At 42.3% G+C, this 20,078-nt stretch overlaps 1 protein-coding gene across 1 annotated transcript in view; it reads right to left on the reverse strand.

Moving 5' to 3' along the window:
* Nucleotides 1–20,078, reverse strand: part of LOC124619610 (mitochondrial basic amino acids transporter-like) — a 243,155-nt gene that overhangs the window by 172,596 nt on the left and 50,481 nt on the right. Inside the window, exon 2 of the mRNA XM_047146113.1 lies at nt 5,153–5,304. Coding sequence (XP_047002069.1) covers nt 5,153–5,186 — 34 coding nt within the window. The 5' untranslated portion in view covers nt 5,187–5,304. The remainder of the gene's footprint in view (nt 1–5,152; nt 5,305–20,078) is intronic.

Below are 20,078 nucleotides of genomic sequence, written 5' to 3' on the forward strand. Positions count from 1 at the left end.
TCAGTGACAAGTCATCTGTGGTAACACAGATGAGGTGTGAAGGAAGGAACTTTTTGAGGGATGGGATTTATCATACACATATTTATTCCTCTCGCCCAGTCTCTCTCTCTCTTTCACTTGCCGTACTCCTAGGTCACCAGACCTCAAACTTCCGTTTTTTTTTTTCTGTAGTGGTAAATAAAAGTCGGAGTCTTTCTCGCACGTATGGCAACTGAAAAACCGAGTTGTCGATTCAGTAAAAACGGATCTATCGATTGGTGTGTGGAATACAATGGACTACCCTTTCAATGTTTCTCGAGCAACGCATGGTGCTGATGTTGAGTATATGGTATGGTGTCTGTGCGAACGTAAAACTTTGAATCCTCCTCTGTTCAGTAACATGCACAATGTGTTTTTGTCTCTCAAATTTTCTCTGTAATCAGCAACTGAAATTCGCTCTTTCTTTTTGAATCACCCTGTACTCTTAAGACATATGTCGCCTTTTCTTTCTGTTTCAGTTTTTTACATTGCATTCCCTAATCCGGAGGGCTGTTTGCAGAGAGCTGAGAATGGGGCAGAGGTTTCCCCACTTGGGAGTATATGGGAGGGGATTATCAGTTCTGTATTCCCCTTACAACGTACAAAGATACCATCATCACAGTATAAAAGTATCATGCATAAACAGCGTATCAGCAGGTTTTCGGCTTTGGAAAACATATTGGATACTGATGAGCCAAAACATTAAGACCATCTGCATAAAAGAGCGTTGGTCCACCTTTGGAACGCAATAAAGCTGCGATTGTATGTGGCATCGATTCGGCATGTCCTTGATAGATTTTCAGACATATGTGGTACAATAACCTTATGTACAGATCCCGCAAATTGCGGACAACTGGTTTTTGGGTTCCGAGCTGGCGTCCGATAGCGTCCCATACGTGTTCTATCGGCTTTAGATCGGGCGAACTTCTGGCCGTCAGGTGAGCACACAATCACGCTACTCAGGCCATTGTGCTGCCTTTCTGGCCTTGTGACACTGACAGCCGGAAAATGCCATCGCCATTGATGAAGGGTGGTCAAGGTTTGCGAGTAAGGCTGGGCGTTCACTGTTGTCCCGTGCTGTAGGACGTGAATCAGAAGGGGGCCATCTTGGTCAAAGAAGAACGTCAGCACAGGGGCAAAAGATTAACCTCGGACAACGACGTCCAGCAGTACGTGCGGAACTGGTTAACATCGGTGCCCCGGGAATTTTATGATGGCGTAAAGCATGAAGGGATGGAGGTGATTCACAGTAATGCCCTTGTAGTCCACAGCTGTCATAGTAGCTTCGAATACTACCACAGGTCCCATGAGAGCCCAGGTGAATGTCACCCATAGCATAATACTGCCCCCACAAGCCTGTATTGGTGGCACGGTAGGTGTTCCGTGTAGCCGTTCACCTGGATGACGACCATCTACTTGGTGTAAGAACAAACATGATCCATCCGTCCACTGGACGCGTTTCCATTGATCGACAGCCTAATCTCGATGTCACCGTGTCCACTTCAAAGGTAACTGACTATGTTGTTCAGTCAGCGTGGAAACATGTAGAAGTCGTATGTTGAGGAGCTGAATGGTGTGCTTCGAAACATTGCGCCTCCACCAGCACTGTACTCAGTCATCAGATCTGCCAAAGGTCTCCCTCCACCTATCCTGCTTTACAGAGCGGATACGCCCCTGACCTCTTCGTTCCGTGAAGAGGGATTAACTTCCAAAACACTGTCGTCTACTAGTGGTTTCATTATCCTCTGACCAGTTTCCACAGATACTCACGAGAGTAACAAGCGAACAGCTGACCAAGTGACAAGCTTCGCCGTTTCTTGAGACTCTCGTTCCCATGCGCCGAAGCCTGGCAATCTGCCCTTCGTCGAAGTCGCTTATATCAGAGGATTTTCCCATTTTCGGGCAGTGCCATAGGAAGACCATGATTACCTGACATCTGGATCGCAACGCCTTAAGAATGTATTCAGGAGAAAAGGATACGAACCACATTGAATCAGAGCTGTTTTCGCTGGTAAATGTACCTTCAGACCCATCCAGCTAACGGAAGAAGACAATCCCAGAGCACTCCTTCCATTCTCCAGAGCGTCTTGAAGCAAAGTTGGGCGCACGTTAAGTGTGGTGTTAGACCAGTATTCCGACCTGCACGGGAAATTAAGGATCTGCTGCGTCCAGTGAAAGACAGCCTGGATTTGAGAGTACCAGGTGTCAATAATGTGCCACCAGAATGTGATGAAAATTACCTAGGGCATATAATACGCAACGTAGCCGAATGTTGCACTAAAAATAGGAGGCACATCAAGAGCAGAAATTTTGAGAAATTAGCGACGGCACAACACAACCTTATGGTAGAACACAAGAAGTGAAGGCCCTCTCTCACCCATTGACCTACTTGGATTCGTTAATAAAAGAAGCGATAGAAATTCGCGTATGCAGGAACAATTCCAACGGAGGCGGAAGCTGTAATCCGACAAGGAGACCACAGAACAATCGATTTTTTGTATTTTTTTAATATTTGTGGTGCTTGCTGTTCAGAACACAGATATCAGTCTTCTACTGCATTGCGATGCAACTCATAAGAATTCTCAGGAAAATCGACTTTGAAATTTTCCGAGCGTCTTTAATATCGTGAAGTAAGACCGACTTTTCGATAGGCAGCGAGATTCTGTGGGCCGGTGCTTGCCTGCCACGTGTGGTTATTGGTTCGATTCGTGGCGGATGGAATTTTTAAAACAGATATAAGTGTTCTACGAGCATTTCTGTGAAGCATAGTATACATAGAGATGGAAAAAAATCAGTAGCGCACTGGACTGTCAATTGCTAGAACGTTGGTTCGAGTCTCGTTTCGATCGTTATGCTTTTCGTTCGATTCGGATACATATATCTTTTAAATATAAAATTCATCAAATATATACTAATTAACAAATATCAATTTGTCATTTTAAATGAAAAATGCACGTCTTTTATAAAAGATTATTGTAAAATATTTTTAATAAAAACTGTTTAAATTTTAAAATGTTTACAACTTTATTTTCTTCGTCTTTATGTGTTTCACACTTCACATAAGTGCTTGTGAAACATGCACGCTTTTTGAAAACCTTATTAGAGCCAGGAATCTAACAAGGTCACCCACATGACACGAGAGTATTCTACCTCAGATTCTCGCTGCCATATAAAAAAGGACCTTGCTTTGGGTTATTAAAGACGACCAGGAAAGTACAAAGCCTGTTTCCTCGATAATGTTTGAGAGATAGATGTAACGATTTTTGATTGATAATTGAGTTCTTCGACGTCATGTACCGTAAACATAAAAAAATACGAAAACAGCCCCAGGGAGGACGGTGGGCAAATCGTCAGAGTATCGATTTCCTGCATTTGTGCATTTTAACCCCGCCCTCCAGGTGTCGTCAACCCAATAGAAGTTAGAATTCCAAGTGACGTCTCCCGACCAATGACAAACTTAAATGCCACTATCAAGGAAGTAGACCACTTGCGGCATATAGTCATCTCCTGATAAAGGAGATAGTGTTAATCTTCGAAAGATCGAGTTTGAACTATGATTTAACATGGTCTGAATATCAAGGACATTTTATACGAGGCTGTTGCCGTGAAAAACTGCGATGTCATATCAAAAGTCACGTGCTTCACTGCCTTCTGTGCCCAATATCCTGCTCAGAGGATGATATTCATGTCAACCACGTGCCTCAGAAGTTTTGCAGGTCTAGATACATGTGATGTGGAGATAAAAGTTTACTATATGTGTTGTGTTTTCACAGTCCAATTTATCTATTTTTGACTTGATTCACAGTCTTTGTTGGATACGAGAACAAATCAGAAAGTATCTGTATAACATTTTTTTCCAGTTCGTTGCAATAGCAGAGTAAAACTCGAAGCAATCTCATTTCTCAACATAGTTACCGTGCTTTTCAATGCGCTTGGTCCATCGTTGGACAATCTTTTCACTACTACTAGAAAAAGAAAATTCGGTTGAGTAAAAGCGCACAAACGCACGGTAACCTTCAATTCTTTTTCAGAAGCGAATCGATGGTCTCTTCAACCATTTTGAGTGGACCAGTCAAATGTAAATTGAAGGGAGCGAGATCAGGACTGTGTACAAGACGCTCCAACACCTTGAAATGCGTAATCTAAATAATGTGAGCAGTATGAGCGGCGATATGTGGACGCACATTGCCACTCAAAGAAAGAACGCTGCCTGACAACAGTCCTCGACGTTTGTTTCAAGTTGTAGGTTTCAACACATTGCAAAGCATATCGCTGTTGACTGTTTACTGTCGCCGGCCGCGGTGGTCTCGCGGTTCTAGGCGCGCAGTCCGGAACCTTGGGACTGCTACGGTCGCAGGTTCGAATCCTGCCTCGGGCATGGATGTGTGTGATGTCCTTCGGTTGGTTAGGTTTAAGTAGTTCTAAGTTCTAGGGGACTGATAACCACAGCAGTTAAGTCCCATAGTGCTCAGAGCCATTTGTTTGCTGTCGCGCTGTTTCCCAGACGAAGTTCCAGAATTGGCCCTTATGCTTCCCAGAAAAGCTGTCAAGAGTGAGTCTTGAATTCCTTTTTGGTTGGAGCTGAGGAGTGTTTCCAATCCGTACTCTGGAGTTTACTCTCTTGTTCAAAGTGATGGGTCCCCATATTTCACCTCCAGCATTGATTCGTTTCAAAAACATTTCCCTTTTATTACCACGACAGTCCACTAGCTGAGGACAGATTATAAACTGCTCAATCTGCTGATAAACATTTCGCCGAGGTAGCGCATTGCCACTGTATTGGGCTGAAAGATTTTTATGGACTTCATCTCCTGGTAAACACTCACACCACAAAAAAGATCTGATTACGGAACGCTGTTCTTCACTGTTGCAAGCGGTGAGTGTTGCAGCTACGTTTACTTCGCAGGATCGCAAATCGAAGTGATATGACACTGTTAAATCCTGCCCCAAGCGACGATAAGGCTGCCATATAATGACTAGGGAGCGCACTAATCCGTAATACCAACCTAAATGTGGTTAGAGCGAAAGTGTAGATACTTATTCACTTACCCTCGTATGTTACTGTCTCGATGGTGTAATAATATTTATTTACATCTTGAAGGGGCTACAAGCGCGACAGCAGCCAAGTACTTACCGCCGAGGCAGCCAGCGACGAAGTCGAGCGCCATGATGTCGCAGGTGGTCGTTCAGTCGGGTTCAGATCACCAGGGCGTCTCCTCTGAATATCGCTTGGCGGCCAAGAAGCGCGGTCTGGCTTCGCGAGGCTCCGAGGCAGCGGCTACCAGCCTGTGGCAAAGGAGTACAGTCATGCAACATCCATAGTAGACAAACGTAGCTCTAAACTAGGCCATGTTGTTGTCTGTAGTCGAGTGTGTGATAGTTGTTAGTGTCAGTTCGAAGGCTGGTGTGATGTAGCTGCCCATTCCATCTTAGGTCAAGTCTTTCCATCTATAGACGAAGAAATCCACTACTGTTGGATTACACTACTGGTGACAAATCCCTTGAGATCTGCAGGGCAAGCAGATGCCAGGGTGAGATTCATAGGAAGACTCTTAAGGAAATATACATCCAACAAAGAAGTGGATTACAAAACAGTTGTCCGACCGAGTCTTGAGTATTGCTCATCAGTCTGCGACTCTTATGATGTAGGATTAATAGAAGAGATAGACAGCACCCAGCAAAGAGCGGCGCGTTTCCTCACGGGATCATTTAGTCGGCGAAAGAATGTTAACAGAGATGCTCAAGAAACTCCAGCTGCTGAGGCTATAGGAGAAGCGTTGTGTATCACGGAGATGTTCATTACTGAAATTCCAGGACAGGACGTTCCAACAAGAGCAATATATTGCTTCCTCCCATATACGTCCCGTGAAATAACCAAAAAGAGAAAATCCGAGAAATTAGAGCTAATACGGAGGTTAAGTGACAATTGTTCTTCACAAGCGCCATGGAACAGGAAAGGGGAATCAGATAGTAGTATCAAAAGCATCCTCCGCCACACACCATAAGGTAGCTTGCGGAATGTAGATGTATATGGCTACTAGATGTATATGGCTACTAGATGTATTGGCTACTGCGCCCTACATCAATTTGTATCTATGTATTCAATCCATGGTCTCCCTTTGTAGTTTCTACCTTCCACACTAGTCTAAGTTACCAGTTTAACTTTTCCCGAATGCTCATCAAGTGTCCCTATCGATCTATCCATTCTTTCAGTCAAGTTACTAACGATTTCACCTACATTAAAACAGTTCCTCCTCATTAATATTCAACTCTCACCTGTAATAGATTTTGAGAACTTGTCTTATATATCGTTTATAGTTCATCTTTCACTTCCATATAAGCATACACCACAAGTACATGTATACACCGCAATCCACGTTATGTGTTTCAGATCTAACTTCGCCGCGCGGGGTAGCCGCGCGGTATAGGCGTTCGCGTGGCTCCCTCCGCCACACACCGTCAGGTGGCTTGCGGAGTATAGATGTAGATGTAGATGTAGAAGTTCGAGTCCTCCCTCGGGCATGAGTGTGTGTGTGTTGTCTTTAGCGTAAGTTAGGTTAAGTTAGATTAATTAATGTCTAAGCCGTGGGACCAATGACCTCAGTAGTTTGGTCGGGACCGATGAAATGGTTCAAATGGCTCTGAGCACTATGGGACTTACATCTGAGGTCATCAGTCCCCTAGAACTTAGAACTACTTAAACCTAACTAACCTAGAGGTATCACACACATCCATGCCCGAGGCAGGATTCGAACCTGCGACCGTAGCGGTCGCGTGGTTCCAGACTGTAGCGACTAGAACCGCTTGGCCCCACCGGCCGCCTGGGACCGATGACCTCAGCAGTTTGGTCCTCTAGTCTTTACCACAAATTTCCAAATTTCAGATACCACTTCCTCGCTTTCCCGCTCCCCCTTTCCCATTTCAGTTCACGAAGGGCGCGTGGGAGCAAGGGACCTGTAATAAAAGTCCGTATGAGCTCTAATGACTCGGATTTTCTCGTTGTGGTCATTTCGCAGACGTATGTGAGAATCCACAATATATTGCCCGACTATTTCTGGAACGTATACTCTTGGTATTTCAACAGTAAACCCTTCTGTGATGCACAATGCCTCTCTCATAACTCCAAGCAAATGAGAATTTTTTTTCTCTGAGAAAATATCTCAAAGCGCGTAAATTTATATCTGATGTTGTCATACAGGATGAACCAGAATTTTCAGAGTTAGTAGCACAGAGGAAAACAAGGAAAAAAATCTAGTAAACATGTGCTCTAAAATGCTTAGCGCACTGTTCGTCAGCACTACTGTGATACATTTTTTTTACTGCAAGATCTTTGCTTTCCCCAAAATATGGAAGGCAAAGAGCTTTCAGTAGAATAGCCGTGTCTTCCAGTAGCGAAGATGAACTGCTCATAGTTCTTAAGGTATGCATTTTAGAGCCCATGTTTACTAGACTTTTTGTTTTATTTTGATACGTACTACTACCTCTGAAAGTTTGTCGGAGGAGTTCTCGTTCATCTTGTATTTCTCTTTTCCAGGAAAGCTTTCTTTTTATTGTAAGCATACATTTGTTATTCTCTTTAGTTTTGTGGTCGTCAGCTACTCTGCTGTTCAGATAGTAAAACTTTCTTTAACTTAACTTCTAAGATAGTGGTAGGTTCAGCATTTCCTCAACTTCGAAGATAGTTGTAAGGTCACTATGTCCTCCAGTGTTCCTGTATTTCCCTGGAAACTAAAATGTTATCCTCCCAGGTCGCTTCTACTGGTTGTTCTGTCATTCTGTAACTAATTCGTTTTAGTATTCTGTAATATCCGCATCTATCTGTCTTCACTAGTGTTACTCAACCATTGATAAACTATGGATTATTTGATAGCGTCTGCACTGTCGTCACTATCGATAGTCCTGTTTATCTATCGATAATCATGTCGTTTAAAATATAATTCTTGTTTAATTTACGTGCAAAAAACTGTCAGAACCTACTACCTCCATGGCGTGTGGAGTGCATAGGGAAAGTAGATTGCATGGAGGTATTTAATCAGCATCAACTATGGTGGCGCCTTTGCCAGCCTATTCTATTTGTAAATTATATTATTAATAGATTGGCGTCTCTGGGGGATGGGTCGTTAGAGAAGGAATTTTATTGTTTGTCTTCCAGTGACGAGAACTCGCGGTCATGCGCATGTCATACTGATCAGATGCTTATGGTGAAAATTACACACGTAAATAACTTGGATTCGTGAATGCACATTATAGATTATCATCTACAAATGTATGAGCATACTTACTTGTTGCAAGAAATACAAATTAAAAAAAGGTTGTTGTAATACAACGCAGTTAGTAGAAGGGAAAGTGACACTTTAAAGATTTGTTAAGTGTTTGTGATTGTACTGCACAGTGCATTTTAAAATAAATATGATTATTATCATTGTTAATTAAAGACACCCACTGTTATCTTCTTCAGTTTCTGAGTCCTCATTATAGACTTACAAGTCTTTTCAATTGTATATGTTAACGTATAAGGTAATTCGAAAACACCAAACATCGACGTAGTCCTAACGCCCCTGCGATTCTCCTGTCATATGTTGGTTATCGTTCATATGTTTGTTGTCTGTGTTGTGTTCGGTTTACGGAGCTTGTTCCTTCAAGGACGCCCCAGGTCCCGCAAAACTGATTATAGTGAAAGCACAATGTGTCAAATCACAAAGTTTTAATTTGTATGGGGGCTAGACATAATTATTAAAATATAAAACTGTATTTATATGCTATGTGCTTTCACAGTATTGCAGTGCATATTCTTAATAATTCGGGCGAAATGCGAATGTTTCAGTGGATGTGAGATAAAACTAATCTCTTCTTTCGAAGAGCTGACGGTTAATGTCGCGGAATGTTTTTGTAAAAACTCTTAATCTCGTAAATATTTATTAAGCTCTTGCCCGTTAATGATTAAAGCCTTTGTCTGAATCCTGTTAAGCGGATGAATTAGCTCACTATTACTTTCATTTTTTTATTTTTTCTAGTTTATAGGATTCTGTGTCCTGATTAATAATTTTTTCGAGTGTCACGAGAAAGAATGCTGTCCCTAAAGCTTCCAGCTGTTCGTGGTATCGTAGATTGTGACGGAAATGTGCCAACAATGGCGTCATCGTCGCCCATTTCGTTATTTAAACGCCACACAACAACAGGACTATTCTTTGCCCCACAACTTTATTGCCACAACTGTTGAATCGCTATCGTTGGCAGCAGTGAGACAAAGAGCACAGTCGCCCCTTAATGTTCCGAGTAGTATCGACATGAAACCATTCCTTAGGTATCGCGCGCCACTGGTCGTCTCTGTTTGGCATGGAAATTCCGTGCTCCGAAGATAACTTTGTGTGTGAGGTGCATAAGTAGTTTTTCGTTATTGTTTTGAAAATGAATCGTAAAAATCAATCACCTATGTGGAATTTTGTCTTGAAAGTGCGGATAATACACTCCTGGAAATGGAAAAAAGAACACATTGACACCGGTGTGTCAGACCCACCATACTTGCTCCGGACACTGCGAGAGGGCTGTACAAGCAATGATCACACGCATGGCACAGCGGACACACCAGGAACCGCGGTGTTGGCCGTCGAATGGCGCTAGCTGCGCAGCATTTGTGCACCGCCGCCGTCAGTGTCAGCCAGTTTGCCGTGGCATACGGAGCTCCATCGCAGTCTTTAACACTGGTAGCATGCCGCGACAGCGTGGACGTGAACCGTATGTGCAGTTGACGGACTTTGAGCGAGGGCGTATAGTGGGCATGCGGGAGGCCGGGTGGACGTACCGCCGAATTGCTCAACACGTGGGGCGTGAGGTCTCCACAGTACATCGATGTTGTCGCCAGTGGTCGGCGGAAGGTGCACGTGCCCGTCGACCTGGGACCGGACCGCAGCGACGCACGGATGCACGCCAAGTCCGTAGGATCCTACGCAGTGCCGTAGGGGACCGCACCGCCACTTCCCAGCAAATTAGGGACACTGTTGCTCCTGGGGTATCGGCGAGGACCATTCGCAACCGTCTCCATGAAGCTGGGCTACGGTCCCGCACACCGTTAGGCCGTCTTCCGCTCACGCCCCAACATCATGCAGCCCGCCTCCAGTGGTGTCGCGACGGGCGGGAATGGAGGGACGAATGGAGACGGGTCGTCTTCAGCGATGAGAGTCGCTTCTGCCTTGGTGCCAATGATGGTCGTATGCGTTTTTGGCGCCGTGCAGGTGAGCGCCACAATCAGGACTGCATACGACCGAGGCACACAGGGCCAACACCCGGCATCATGGTGTGGGGAGCGATCTCCTACACTGGCCGTACACCACTGGTGATCGTCGAGGGGACACTGAATAGTGCACGGTACATCCAAACCGTCATCGAACCCATCGTTCTACCATTCCTAGACCGGCAAGGGAACTTGCTGTTCCAACAGGACAATGCACGTCCGCATGTATCCCGTGCCACCCAACGTGCTCTAGAAGGTGTAAGTCAACTACCCTGGCCAGCAAGATCTCCGGATTTGTCCCCCATTGAGCATGTTTGGGACTGGATGAAGCGTCGTCTCACGCGGTCTGCACGTCCAGCACGAACGCTGGTCCAACTGAGGCGCCAGGTGGAAATGGCATGGCAAGCCGTTCCACAGGACTACATCCAGCATCTCTACGATCGTCTCCATGGGAGAATAGCAGCCTGCATTTCTGTGAAAGGTGGATATACACTGTACTAGTGCCGACATTGTGCATGCTCTGTTGCCTGTGTCTATGTGCCTGTGGGTCTGTCAGTGTGATCATGTGATGTATCTGACCCCAGGAATGTGTCAGTAAAGTTTCCCCTTCCTGGGACAATGAATTCACGGTGTTCTTATTTCAATTTCCAGGAGTGTAGTTTGTTAAGTGTACCATCTTCAGTAAAGAATATAATCATTAAGAAAACAGACTAATTTAAGAGACCACTTAAAAAGAAAGCTTGGTGAAAAAGAAGAGAGCACTGGATTAGTAATACAACTGAAAGGCAAGGGGTCAAATTATAAGCTAGGTCATGTTGAAGAGGTGCATCAAAAAAATCGAGAAGCTCTCTAAAACATTATTTTGACAGAAGTCAGTTTTACGACGACAGGTCAAAAGCAAAAAAAGAACTCGATTTGCTTTATGCACAAATGATCGCTATCGATATACTGTCGTACAGAACTTCCGACCACAAAGGTTTGAAAAATTTTGTTCGTTCCACACACAACAGATATGACATGCCTGATAAAACCACACTTAAATGTTCACTGACTCCAAAACTATATCAGGAGATAAAAAATTTAAAAAAGCCCTTACAAAATATAATGTGTTGAGTGTTACAACGAACTTGTGGACAAGCAATGCAAATGAAGGCATCCTAACATTGACTTGGCACTTTATGAGGACGGAAAATTAGTTTCACCATATTAAAAGTGACAACCCAGTGCACAATCTATGGCACATTGAAGTAATAATTTTTAAATTGTTTCCTTCTTTAACTTGTCAATGCCGTGCCGCGTTTCGGTTAATTCTCGTGAGCAGTAAATGTCTGTCAAGCAGGTATAGCTAGTAAAGTTCTTTTTGGCAGCTTCACCTCCCCCAAACCCCACCCCCAACCTCTTGTCAATAGAAATCTGTAAACGTTGTATCATTTGTGTTTTACGGACACTGCGAACCTTACCAAATCTTTGAATATAGGAACGCGGATGTCTCTAACAAGTGAGAAACGAACGTGTACCCAACATCGTCTGCACCAAAGTTAATACAACATAGCAAAATCAGTTGGTAGTGGCGTTACAATTACTGTGTCGCTGACTTCCGAGTATATAAACAAAGTGCTTTGGTGTGCGACTTCTACGAAAGTGCTTCCATTGTGTTAGCGAATCGGAACAGAACTAAAACCTCTGGTGTTTATAAAATGACCTCAATATTAATGCATATATTTTACTAAAAAAGGCTAACCGTAGCCAGTAGTAAATATAGGCCTTATTAATCGAATCGGAATTTTCCAGTGGTAATGGAAAGCTCTCAGCTGTTATGTAACTGAAGCTATTGTACTGCAAACGCTATCTATCAGGATCTGTCAAGTATAGACTTCTATCGGCCCCGTTATATTCTAGGAATACATCGGTATGATGAGTGAAGGTGCCAGCACAGCTGTCTCTCCCGCACGTTCCCTTAACTTTCATCACTACTGTGATCTTTATACCGCTCCGTGAGCTTCACTCAGCGAACGACGAAACTCCCAAGAAAACTCCCACAAGCTACACACTTTATGTCGACTGCATTAGATCACGAGTGCTGCCGACCTCAGCGATGTACCAGCTGTAGCACTACAGTAGAGTGATGGCCGTATTATTGTGTGTTGAGTGTCAACTCAAAAGAGAAACACCCCTGGTTTCTTCAATGCGCTTTCACTACACCTTGTTACTCCCGTGTGCAGTTTATTCCATATTTGCTGCAGTTCATCAGCAAGCACGCACACATAAGACAGCAGCATTACATGGCAGACCAATAAACATTTCCCCTCTCGCACCCCTATTCATCGTGGTGACTATCTTCTCCTTCTCCAGTTTTCCCTGTGCTTCTAAGACGCTGAAGCTCAACTTACCATCGGCACGTAATATACTGGTCCGATTTTTATGGGAAATATTTTTTGTATATGTGAAAGTAATTTTCACATAAGAAAACCTCGAAAAAAATAATTTTTTGAGAATATTAAGCAAAATTTTGAACATATTGACACTTATTTTTACCATTACATTTTTTTCAGGTCATCGATCACGTCTGACTAGAATACAATACTCGTGGTAAGACAGTAGTAGTGGTTACAGACAACGCTGCAGTTACGAAAAAAAACCTCCTGAAATCCTAAGGATTCGACGTTCACCCTGTTTTGGCCACTGCACCAACTTACAGTACAAGATTGTTACAAATAGAATCATTTTCCAAAATTTTATTGAAAACAAAGGCTATTGTGACTACCTTTCGTAACTCTACACTAGCCAGTGACAATCTGCACAGTGCTAAAAAAAGAGCAAACAAAAAGAACTAAAACAAGAGGTGTCGACTCTATGGAACAATCCACACTACATGCTCTTTTTTGGAAGTTTGAAGTGAGCTGGTGATTGTGATCAATGAAAGTTCAAAAGCACAGCCTTCCCTCACAGCAGAAAATTACTATGCCATACAAGAGGTAATACGTCTTCTTGAACCTTTTGAAGTAGCAACAACAACAACCTCAGGGAAGTCATAAGTCACTGCTTTCTTAATTATACCTTAAATATACGAGACTTGGAAAGCACCTTAACAGCTAATGAAGCACGTTGTGTTCTGGACTCCATGATTAAATCAGTCAAAGAAAGACTGAAATGATTTAACAGATGGACTGTTAATATTCTTGCGTCATTATTAGATTCAAAGTTTAAAAAACTTGGTTTCAGGACACTTCAGGAGGCAGACAGCACTGCAATAGTACTTCAGAAATAGTATATTGCTATAATCGCATCAATAGTACCTGAAACAGAGGCATCTATGAGCAGTGCTAATACTACTGATTGATACATCTACCTATTTGAAATCGGATGATCTACTTTTTTGCCCAATAAGCAACAGCCTAACATCGATGTCGTTACACCCGTCAGTGATTCCACAATTTACCTACTTCAGTATTTTGAAAAACCTGTAATACACAACCATGTTTGTGTATTAATTACTGGGCAAATCTAACAGTACGTTGAGTGTAATGGCCACTACATATTTGTGCTGTCCAGCGACTACAGTTCCTGCAAAGAGGGGTTTCTCCAAGGCAGGAGAAACTATTAATGAAAAACGCAATAGACTAAAGAAGAATTCTAATACCATATATTTTATGAAATATTGATATGCATTCATATAACGTTGTATTTTAAACAACAGACTAAAGGGCAAGAATTTAAATACCTTCCTTTTTATAAAACAAAATTTGCATATTTTATATTGTTGTCTTTACCCAATAAATATTTTTAGAATGTTATTTTTCGATTGAAATATATGCTCGGAACAATCGATAGTTATTCGATGTATCGATAACCTTCAAAACAACTATCGTTAATATCGTATGTGTCAGCTATCGATGTTTAAGTAACAATAGTCTTCACGCCTTTTTTGTGGGCTTACTACATTCTTCTAGAAAGCTGTGGCTATTTGCCTGTCTCATGGTTAGTTCTCGCAAAAATCTTAACAAGTCAAAAGAATGTTTTTCACTTCAGGTGTCTTGTTTTGACTTTGGTCTTTTAGTGTTTTGTCAAACTGTTCTTGCAGTATCACGTCTGTCATTTCATTTTCCACTTCCTTTTTCTCTTTTCCTAATATTGTCCTGCACTTACTGTCCTTTTTATAGCCCCTCTCCGTATTCTTCCCATCTTTCAGCCTTCTCTACTATGCTTCGTACTGACTTGGTATCTGAACTCTTGAAGATCATACAGCAGCTTTTTTTTTTCACCAAAGCTCTCTTTAATGGTCCTGTCAGTGGTATTGCATTTTCCGTAGTCAAGGATGCTTCGACATCTTTGCATTTCTGCTCTAGCCATTCCTGCCTTCCACTTCCTATCAGGTACCTTATTTTGTGTCTGTATTCTGTTTCGCGTGTCTCATTTTCTGGATCTTCATGCTTCCTCCTTTCATAAATCTAACTTAATATATCTTGCGTTATCCAAGGACATCTGCCGGACCTTCTCTTTCTTCCTGTTTTCTCTGCTCTCTCCACTAATTCATTTCTCAAAGTTACCCACTCCTTTTCTACTGTATTTCCTTCCCCTGTTTCAGTGAGTCGTTGCCTAACGCTTCCTATGAAAATTTCATGAATATTTGTTGTTTAAGCGTATCCCGGCCCAGTCTCATTAATTTCTTAACTTCTTTCACAGTTCTTCAGCGTTAGTTTTAATTTCATACTAATATTTATGAGCAGGATCTGCATCTGCTCTTGGACATCTTTTGGTTTAAATATTAGTATAATACGAAGCACCGAAACCCAGCCAGTCATCTATGGAACAAGAGATTAACTAATTAAAGATGAGGATGATCATAACACTGAACACAGTATTAAAGTGAAGACTATACACTGAGGTGACAAAAGCCACGGGATGGCGATATGTACAGATACAAATGGCGATAGTATCGCGTACACACGGTATAAAAGGGCAGTGAATTGGCGAAGCTGACATTTGTAGTCAAATGATTCATGTGAAAAGTTTTCCGATGTGATTGTGGCCGCACGACGGTAGTTAACAGACTTTAAACGCAAAATGGTAGTTGAAGCTAAACGTATGGTAAATTAGATTTCGGATTTCGTTAAGGAATTTTATATTCAGAGACCCACAGTGTCAATAGTGTGCCGAGAATACGAAATTTCAGACATTACCTCTCACCACACAAAAAGCAGTGGCCGACGGTCTTCACTTAACGACCGAGAGCAGTGGCGTTTGCGTAGAGTTGTCAGTGCTAACATACAAGCAATACTGTGTGAAATAACAGCAGAAATAAATGTGGAACGTACGAGTAACGTAACTGCTAGGACAGTGCGGATAAATTTGGCGTTAGTGGGCTATTGCAGCAGACGTCTGACGCGAATGTCTTTGCTAACAGTCCGACATCGTCTGCAGCGTCCCTCCTAGAGTCGCGATCATATCGGTTGGACCCTAGACTACTGTAAAACCGTGACCTGGTCTGGTGAGTCCCCATTTCAGTTGGTAAGAGCTGATGATAGGGTTCGAGTGCCGCGCAGACTCCACTCAGCTACGGACCCAAGTGGTTCAAATGGCTCTGAGCACTATGGGACTTAACTTCTGAGGTCATCAGTCCCCTAGAACTTAGAACTAATTAAACATAACTAACCTAAGGACGTGACACACCTCCATGCCCGAGGCAGGATTCGAACCTGCGACCGTAGCGGTCGCGCGGTTCCAGACTGTAGCGCCTAGAACCGCTCGGCCACCCCGGCCGGCACCCAAGTGGTGAACAAGGCAGTGTGCAGGTTGGTGATCACTCCATAATGGTGTGGACTATGTTTACATGGAACGGACTAGGTCCTCTGGTCCAACTGAACCGATTATTGACTGTAAATGGTTATGTGCGGCTGATTGGAGACCATATGCAGCCATTCATGGACTCCATGTTCAATGATGGAATTTTTGTGCATGACAGCGCTTCATGTCACCAAGCCACAGTTGTTCTCAATTGGTTTAAAGAACGTTCTGAGCAAATGAGTTGTTCACCCAGATCGCCCGACATGAATCTCATCGAACATTTATAGGACATAATCGAGAGGCCCGTTCGTGCACAAAATACTGCACCGCCAACACTTCCGCAATTATGGCAGCATGGCTCAGCATTTGTGTAGGGGTGACTTGTTGAGTCCATACCACGTCGATTTACTGCATAACGCCAGGTAAAAGGAAATCTGACACGATGCTGGGAAATATCCCATGACTTTTGTCACCTCTGTGCAAACCCCACTCAGACCTCAATTTTAGCACACCACTGTATCTCTCAAAATTCGGAAAGGATATTCTCCAACGTTTCAGTACTAGGACTGAATTTAGAACAAGCTACCAATTCATCACCGTTTTTGCGCTCCAGCAACCAGGGTGCGGTCGCAAGATAGTCTGCCTCAGCTTTCCTTTTCATTCAACAGCTGTTGCTTGTTTACCTGAAGAAATATTCTACTCATGTTAAAATGTCCGTCGGTCTACTCTGCGCTCGAAATTAGAAACAGCTACAAGTCTAGAGCTTGCACCTGCCTTGTTATTTTGGTCTTCACTCCGAAGACTGTTTTGATGCATATCTTCACGCCAGTCTATCGTATGTAAGCCTCTTCAACTCCGAATAATTACTGCTATCTGCTTGCTGTATTCATCTCTTGGTCTCCCACATTACAATTTTTAACTCCCGTACTTTCCTTCATCGTCAATTTGATGATTACTTAATACCTCAGGATATGTCCTACCATCCGAACCCTTATTTTGGTCAAGTTGCGCCATAAATTTCTTTTTTCTCAGTTATATTCAATACCTCTTCATTAGCTATTCGATCTGTCTCAACATTAGAAGTCTTCTGTACCACTGCATTTCAAAAGCTTTTATTCTCTTCTCGTCTGAACTGCTAGGCGTCTTCCATTCGCTTCTGTACTGGGGTACACTCCATATAAATCTTACAGAGAAGATTTCCTAACATTTAAATTACATTCGATGTAACAAGTTCCCCTTTTAGTAAGCTCTTTCTTGCTATAGCCAGGGTATACTTTATATCCTCTCTACTTCGGCCATCGTCAGTTATTTTGTTGCCAAATTAGCAAAATTCCTATACTACTTTGAGTGTCTGATTTGTTATCTAATTCGATCAGCATCGTCTGATGTAGTTCAACTACATTCCATTACCCTTGTTTCATTTTTCCTCATGTTCATCTCATAACCTCTTTTCAAGATACTGTCCATGCTGTTCAATTGCTCTTCCAAGTCCTTTGCTGTCTCTGACAAAATTCCGTCATCGGCAGACCCCAAAGTTTTTGTTTGTTCTCTCTGAACTTTAATTTCTTTACTGTTTGCTTATTGTACAGACTGAATAATATCGGGTATATGCTGCAAACCTGTCTCACTCCCTTCTCAGGGACTGCTTTGCTTCCATGCCTTTCGACTCTTATAACTGCAATCTGTCTTCTGTACAAGCTGTAAATAACCTGACACCCTCTGTATTTTATCTCTACAACCTTCAGGAATTTAAAGGGTGTATTCCAGTGTCAATGTTGTCAAAAGCTTTCTCTAAACCTACAAATGCCGCAAATATGTGCTTGCCATTCTTTAACCCATGTTCTAAAAGACTTCTCGTGTTCTCCTAGATTTCTCCGAAAGCCAAATTCATCTTCGCCGAACTTGGCCTCTACCAATTTTTCCATTCTTCTGTAAACAATCCTTGTCAGTATTGCGTAATCACGACTTACTAAACTGATGGTTCAGTAGTATCCATACTTGTCAGCACCTCACTTCTTTGGAATTAGCATTATTACGTTTTTCTTGAAGTTTGATGATATTTCACCTATCTCACACCACGTGGTATAGTTTTGCCATGGTTAGCTCTACCAAGGCTATGAATAGTTCTGACGGAATGTCGTCTACTCCTGGGGCCTAGGTTCGTCTTAGATCTTTCTGCGCTCTAACAAATTATTCTCAAAGTATCAGATCTCCCATTTCATATTTATCTACGTCCTTTCCAAGTTCCATGATATCGCCTTCATCCTTCCACCTTTCAGTTTTCCCTTCTTTGTTTAGGACTGGTTTACCATCTGAGCTCTTGATATGCATACAGCTGCTTCATGGTAGTATTTTGCTGACATGACTATTTAAACTGACAGTTCGGTAATATTCACATCTGTCCGTAACTGATATCTTTGGAATTGGAATTATTGGATTCTTCTTGAACTTGGCGAGTGTTTCGCCTGTTTCATACATTTTGCACAGCAGGTGGTATAGTTTTATCATGACCAGCTCTCCCAAGATCTCAATAACTCTGTGGGAATACCATCTACTCTAGGGGCATTACAGCGAGATAGATTTTTCAGTGTTAAGTCAAATTCTTTTTACAGTATCATATCTCCCATCACATTTTCATTTACTGTCTTATTCCTTTCTACAATACTGTCTTCAAATTCATTTCATTTGCATAACCCTTCGAAATGTTTCTTCCACCTTTCAGCTTTCCTTTCTTTATTAGTGATTTGCCATCTGAATTCTTGATGTTCATGCAGCTCTTCCCAAGTCTCCAAAGATCTCCGTAACTTTCCTATAGGCGGCATTTGTAGTTCTCCTAATTATGCATGTTTATACAGCCGTGCATTTGTCCTCTAACTATTGCTACTTAGCCATTTTGCACTTTCTGTTCTACCATTTTTAGAATCCATATCTCAATAAATTGCACCTATCGAAAAAAGTGTAACAGCAATCTGAAACTTGAGTTACAGTAGCCCCCACTTTTTCGTCTTCTGTGAAGGTTTGGTTGTATTGCAGAAGTGACTGAACAATGAATCACATTTGTAGGTGCGGAGTTGTGAAGAATTATGTTAAGTTTCCAAAGATAGCGACCGAAATAAAGAAGGAGCGAGAGTGCTATGGTGTCACATAGCCATATTCTGTCGAAAAGCACTAAGGAGCATTATCAGTATTGTCTTGAGTAACCGTAACATAGCGCACTGAGTTTTTGAATTTCGCCCAAGAAGAGAGCGAAAGATCAAGTCTTTGGGATTTTCACGTCATTTTACGTTTTTTATTTGGCAGTCACATTCCTGAGATGAACAGTTTTCCCATTTCGCGAAATTAAATTTCCACGTCTAGAAAGCTTTGGGCTACATCAATATAATTGCTGATCGCTTAAAGGCTCATCATCAGTTATGGCTTTTTCCAGTGGAATAACAGAATAATAATCTGTAACTCAAGGATAGGGTTAACCTTAGTGGCTCGTTAAGCATAAATTCCAGTTGCTTGCCTGGTGTCCAGTTTCACCAGATATCACTTCTCTCGAATACTTCTGGTTCTTTTCCAAGGAGCGACTCGAGATCGTTAACTGTCCCATTGTTTGGAGGTTTGTAATGATATTGAGACAGCAAAATCTTTGGTCTACTCTTTGCTCATGTAAGTACTTATAAAGAACTTGGTGTACAATGCCAATATTTTTTAGCTGTGAGTTATGCTCTTCGGTCGTCTTCGTAAAAACAACAGCACAAGTCCATGGCCGCTAGCTTCTAACGGTACATTACTATTTTATATTCAGCTTAGTGGAGTGCTGAACTGTATTGACCTGAAAACACGCCAACGTTTAGATAACATTTCAGCTAACAACTTTCATATTGTTCAGTTTGTAGTTTTTGGCACCTTAAAATCTCTAGATGAGGTTTTTGCTCACGTTGATTGGAAACTCCAGTGGTTCTCTTTTCTCAGAAGATGAGGTATATTGCGTAAGATTGACTACGTAGGCCTAACATATGGTTTTTATCTACTGCCGAAGATTAATCAGGTGGAATCA

Source organism: Schistocerca americana, chromosome 6 (genome assembly GCF_021461395.2).
Source record: "Schistocerca americana isolate TAMUIC-IGC-003095 chromosome 6, iqSchAmer2.1, whole genome shotgun sequence".
NCBI lineage: Eukaryota > Metazoa > Arthropoda > Insecta > Orthoptera > Acrididae > Schistocerca > Schistocerca americana.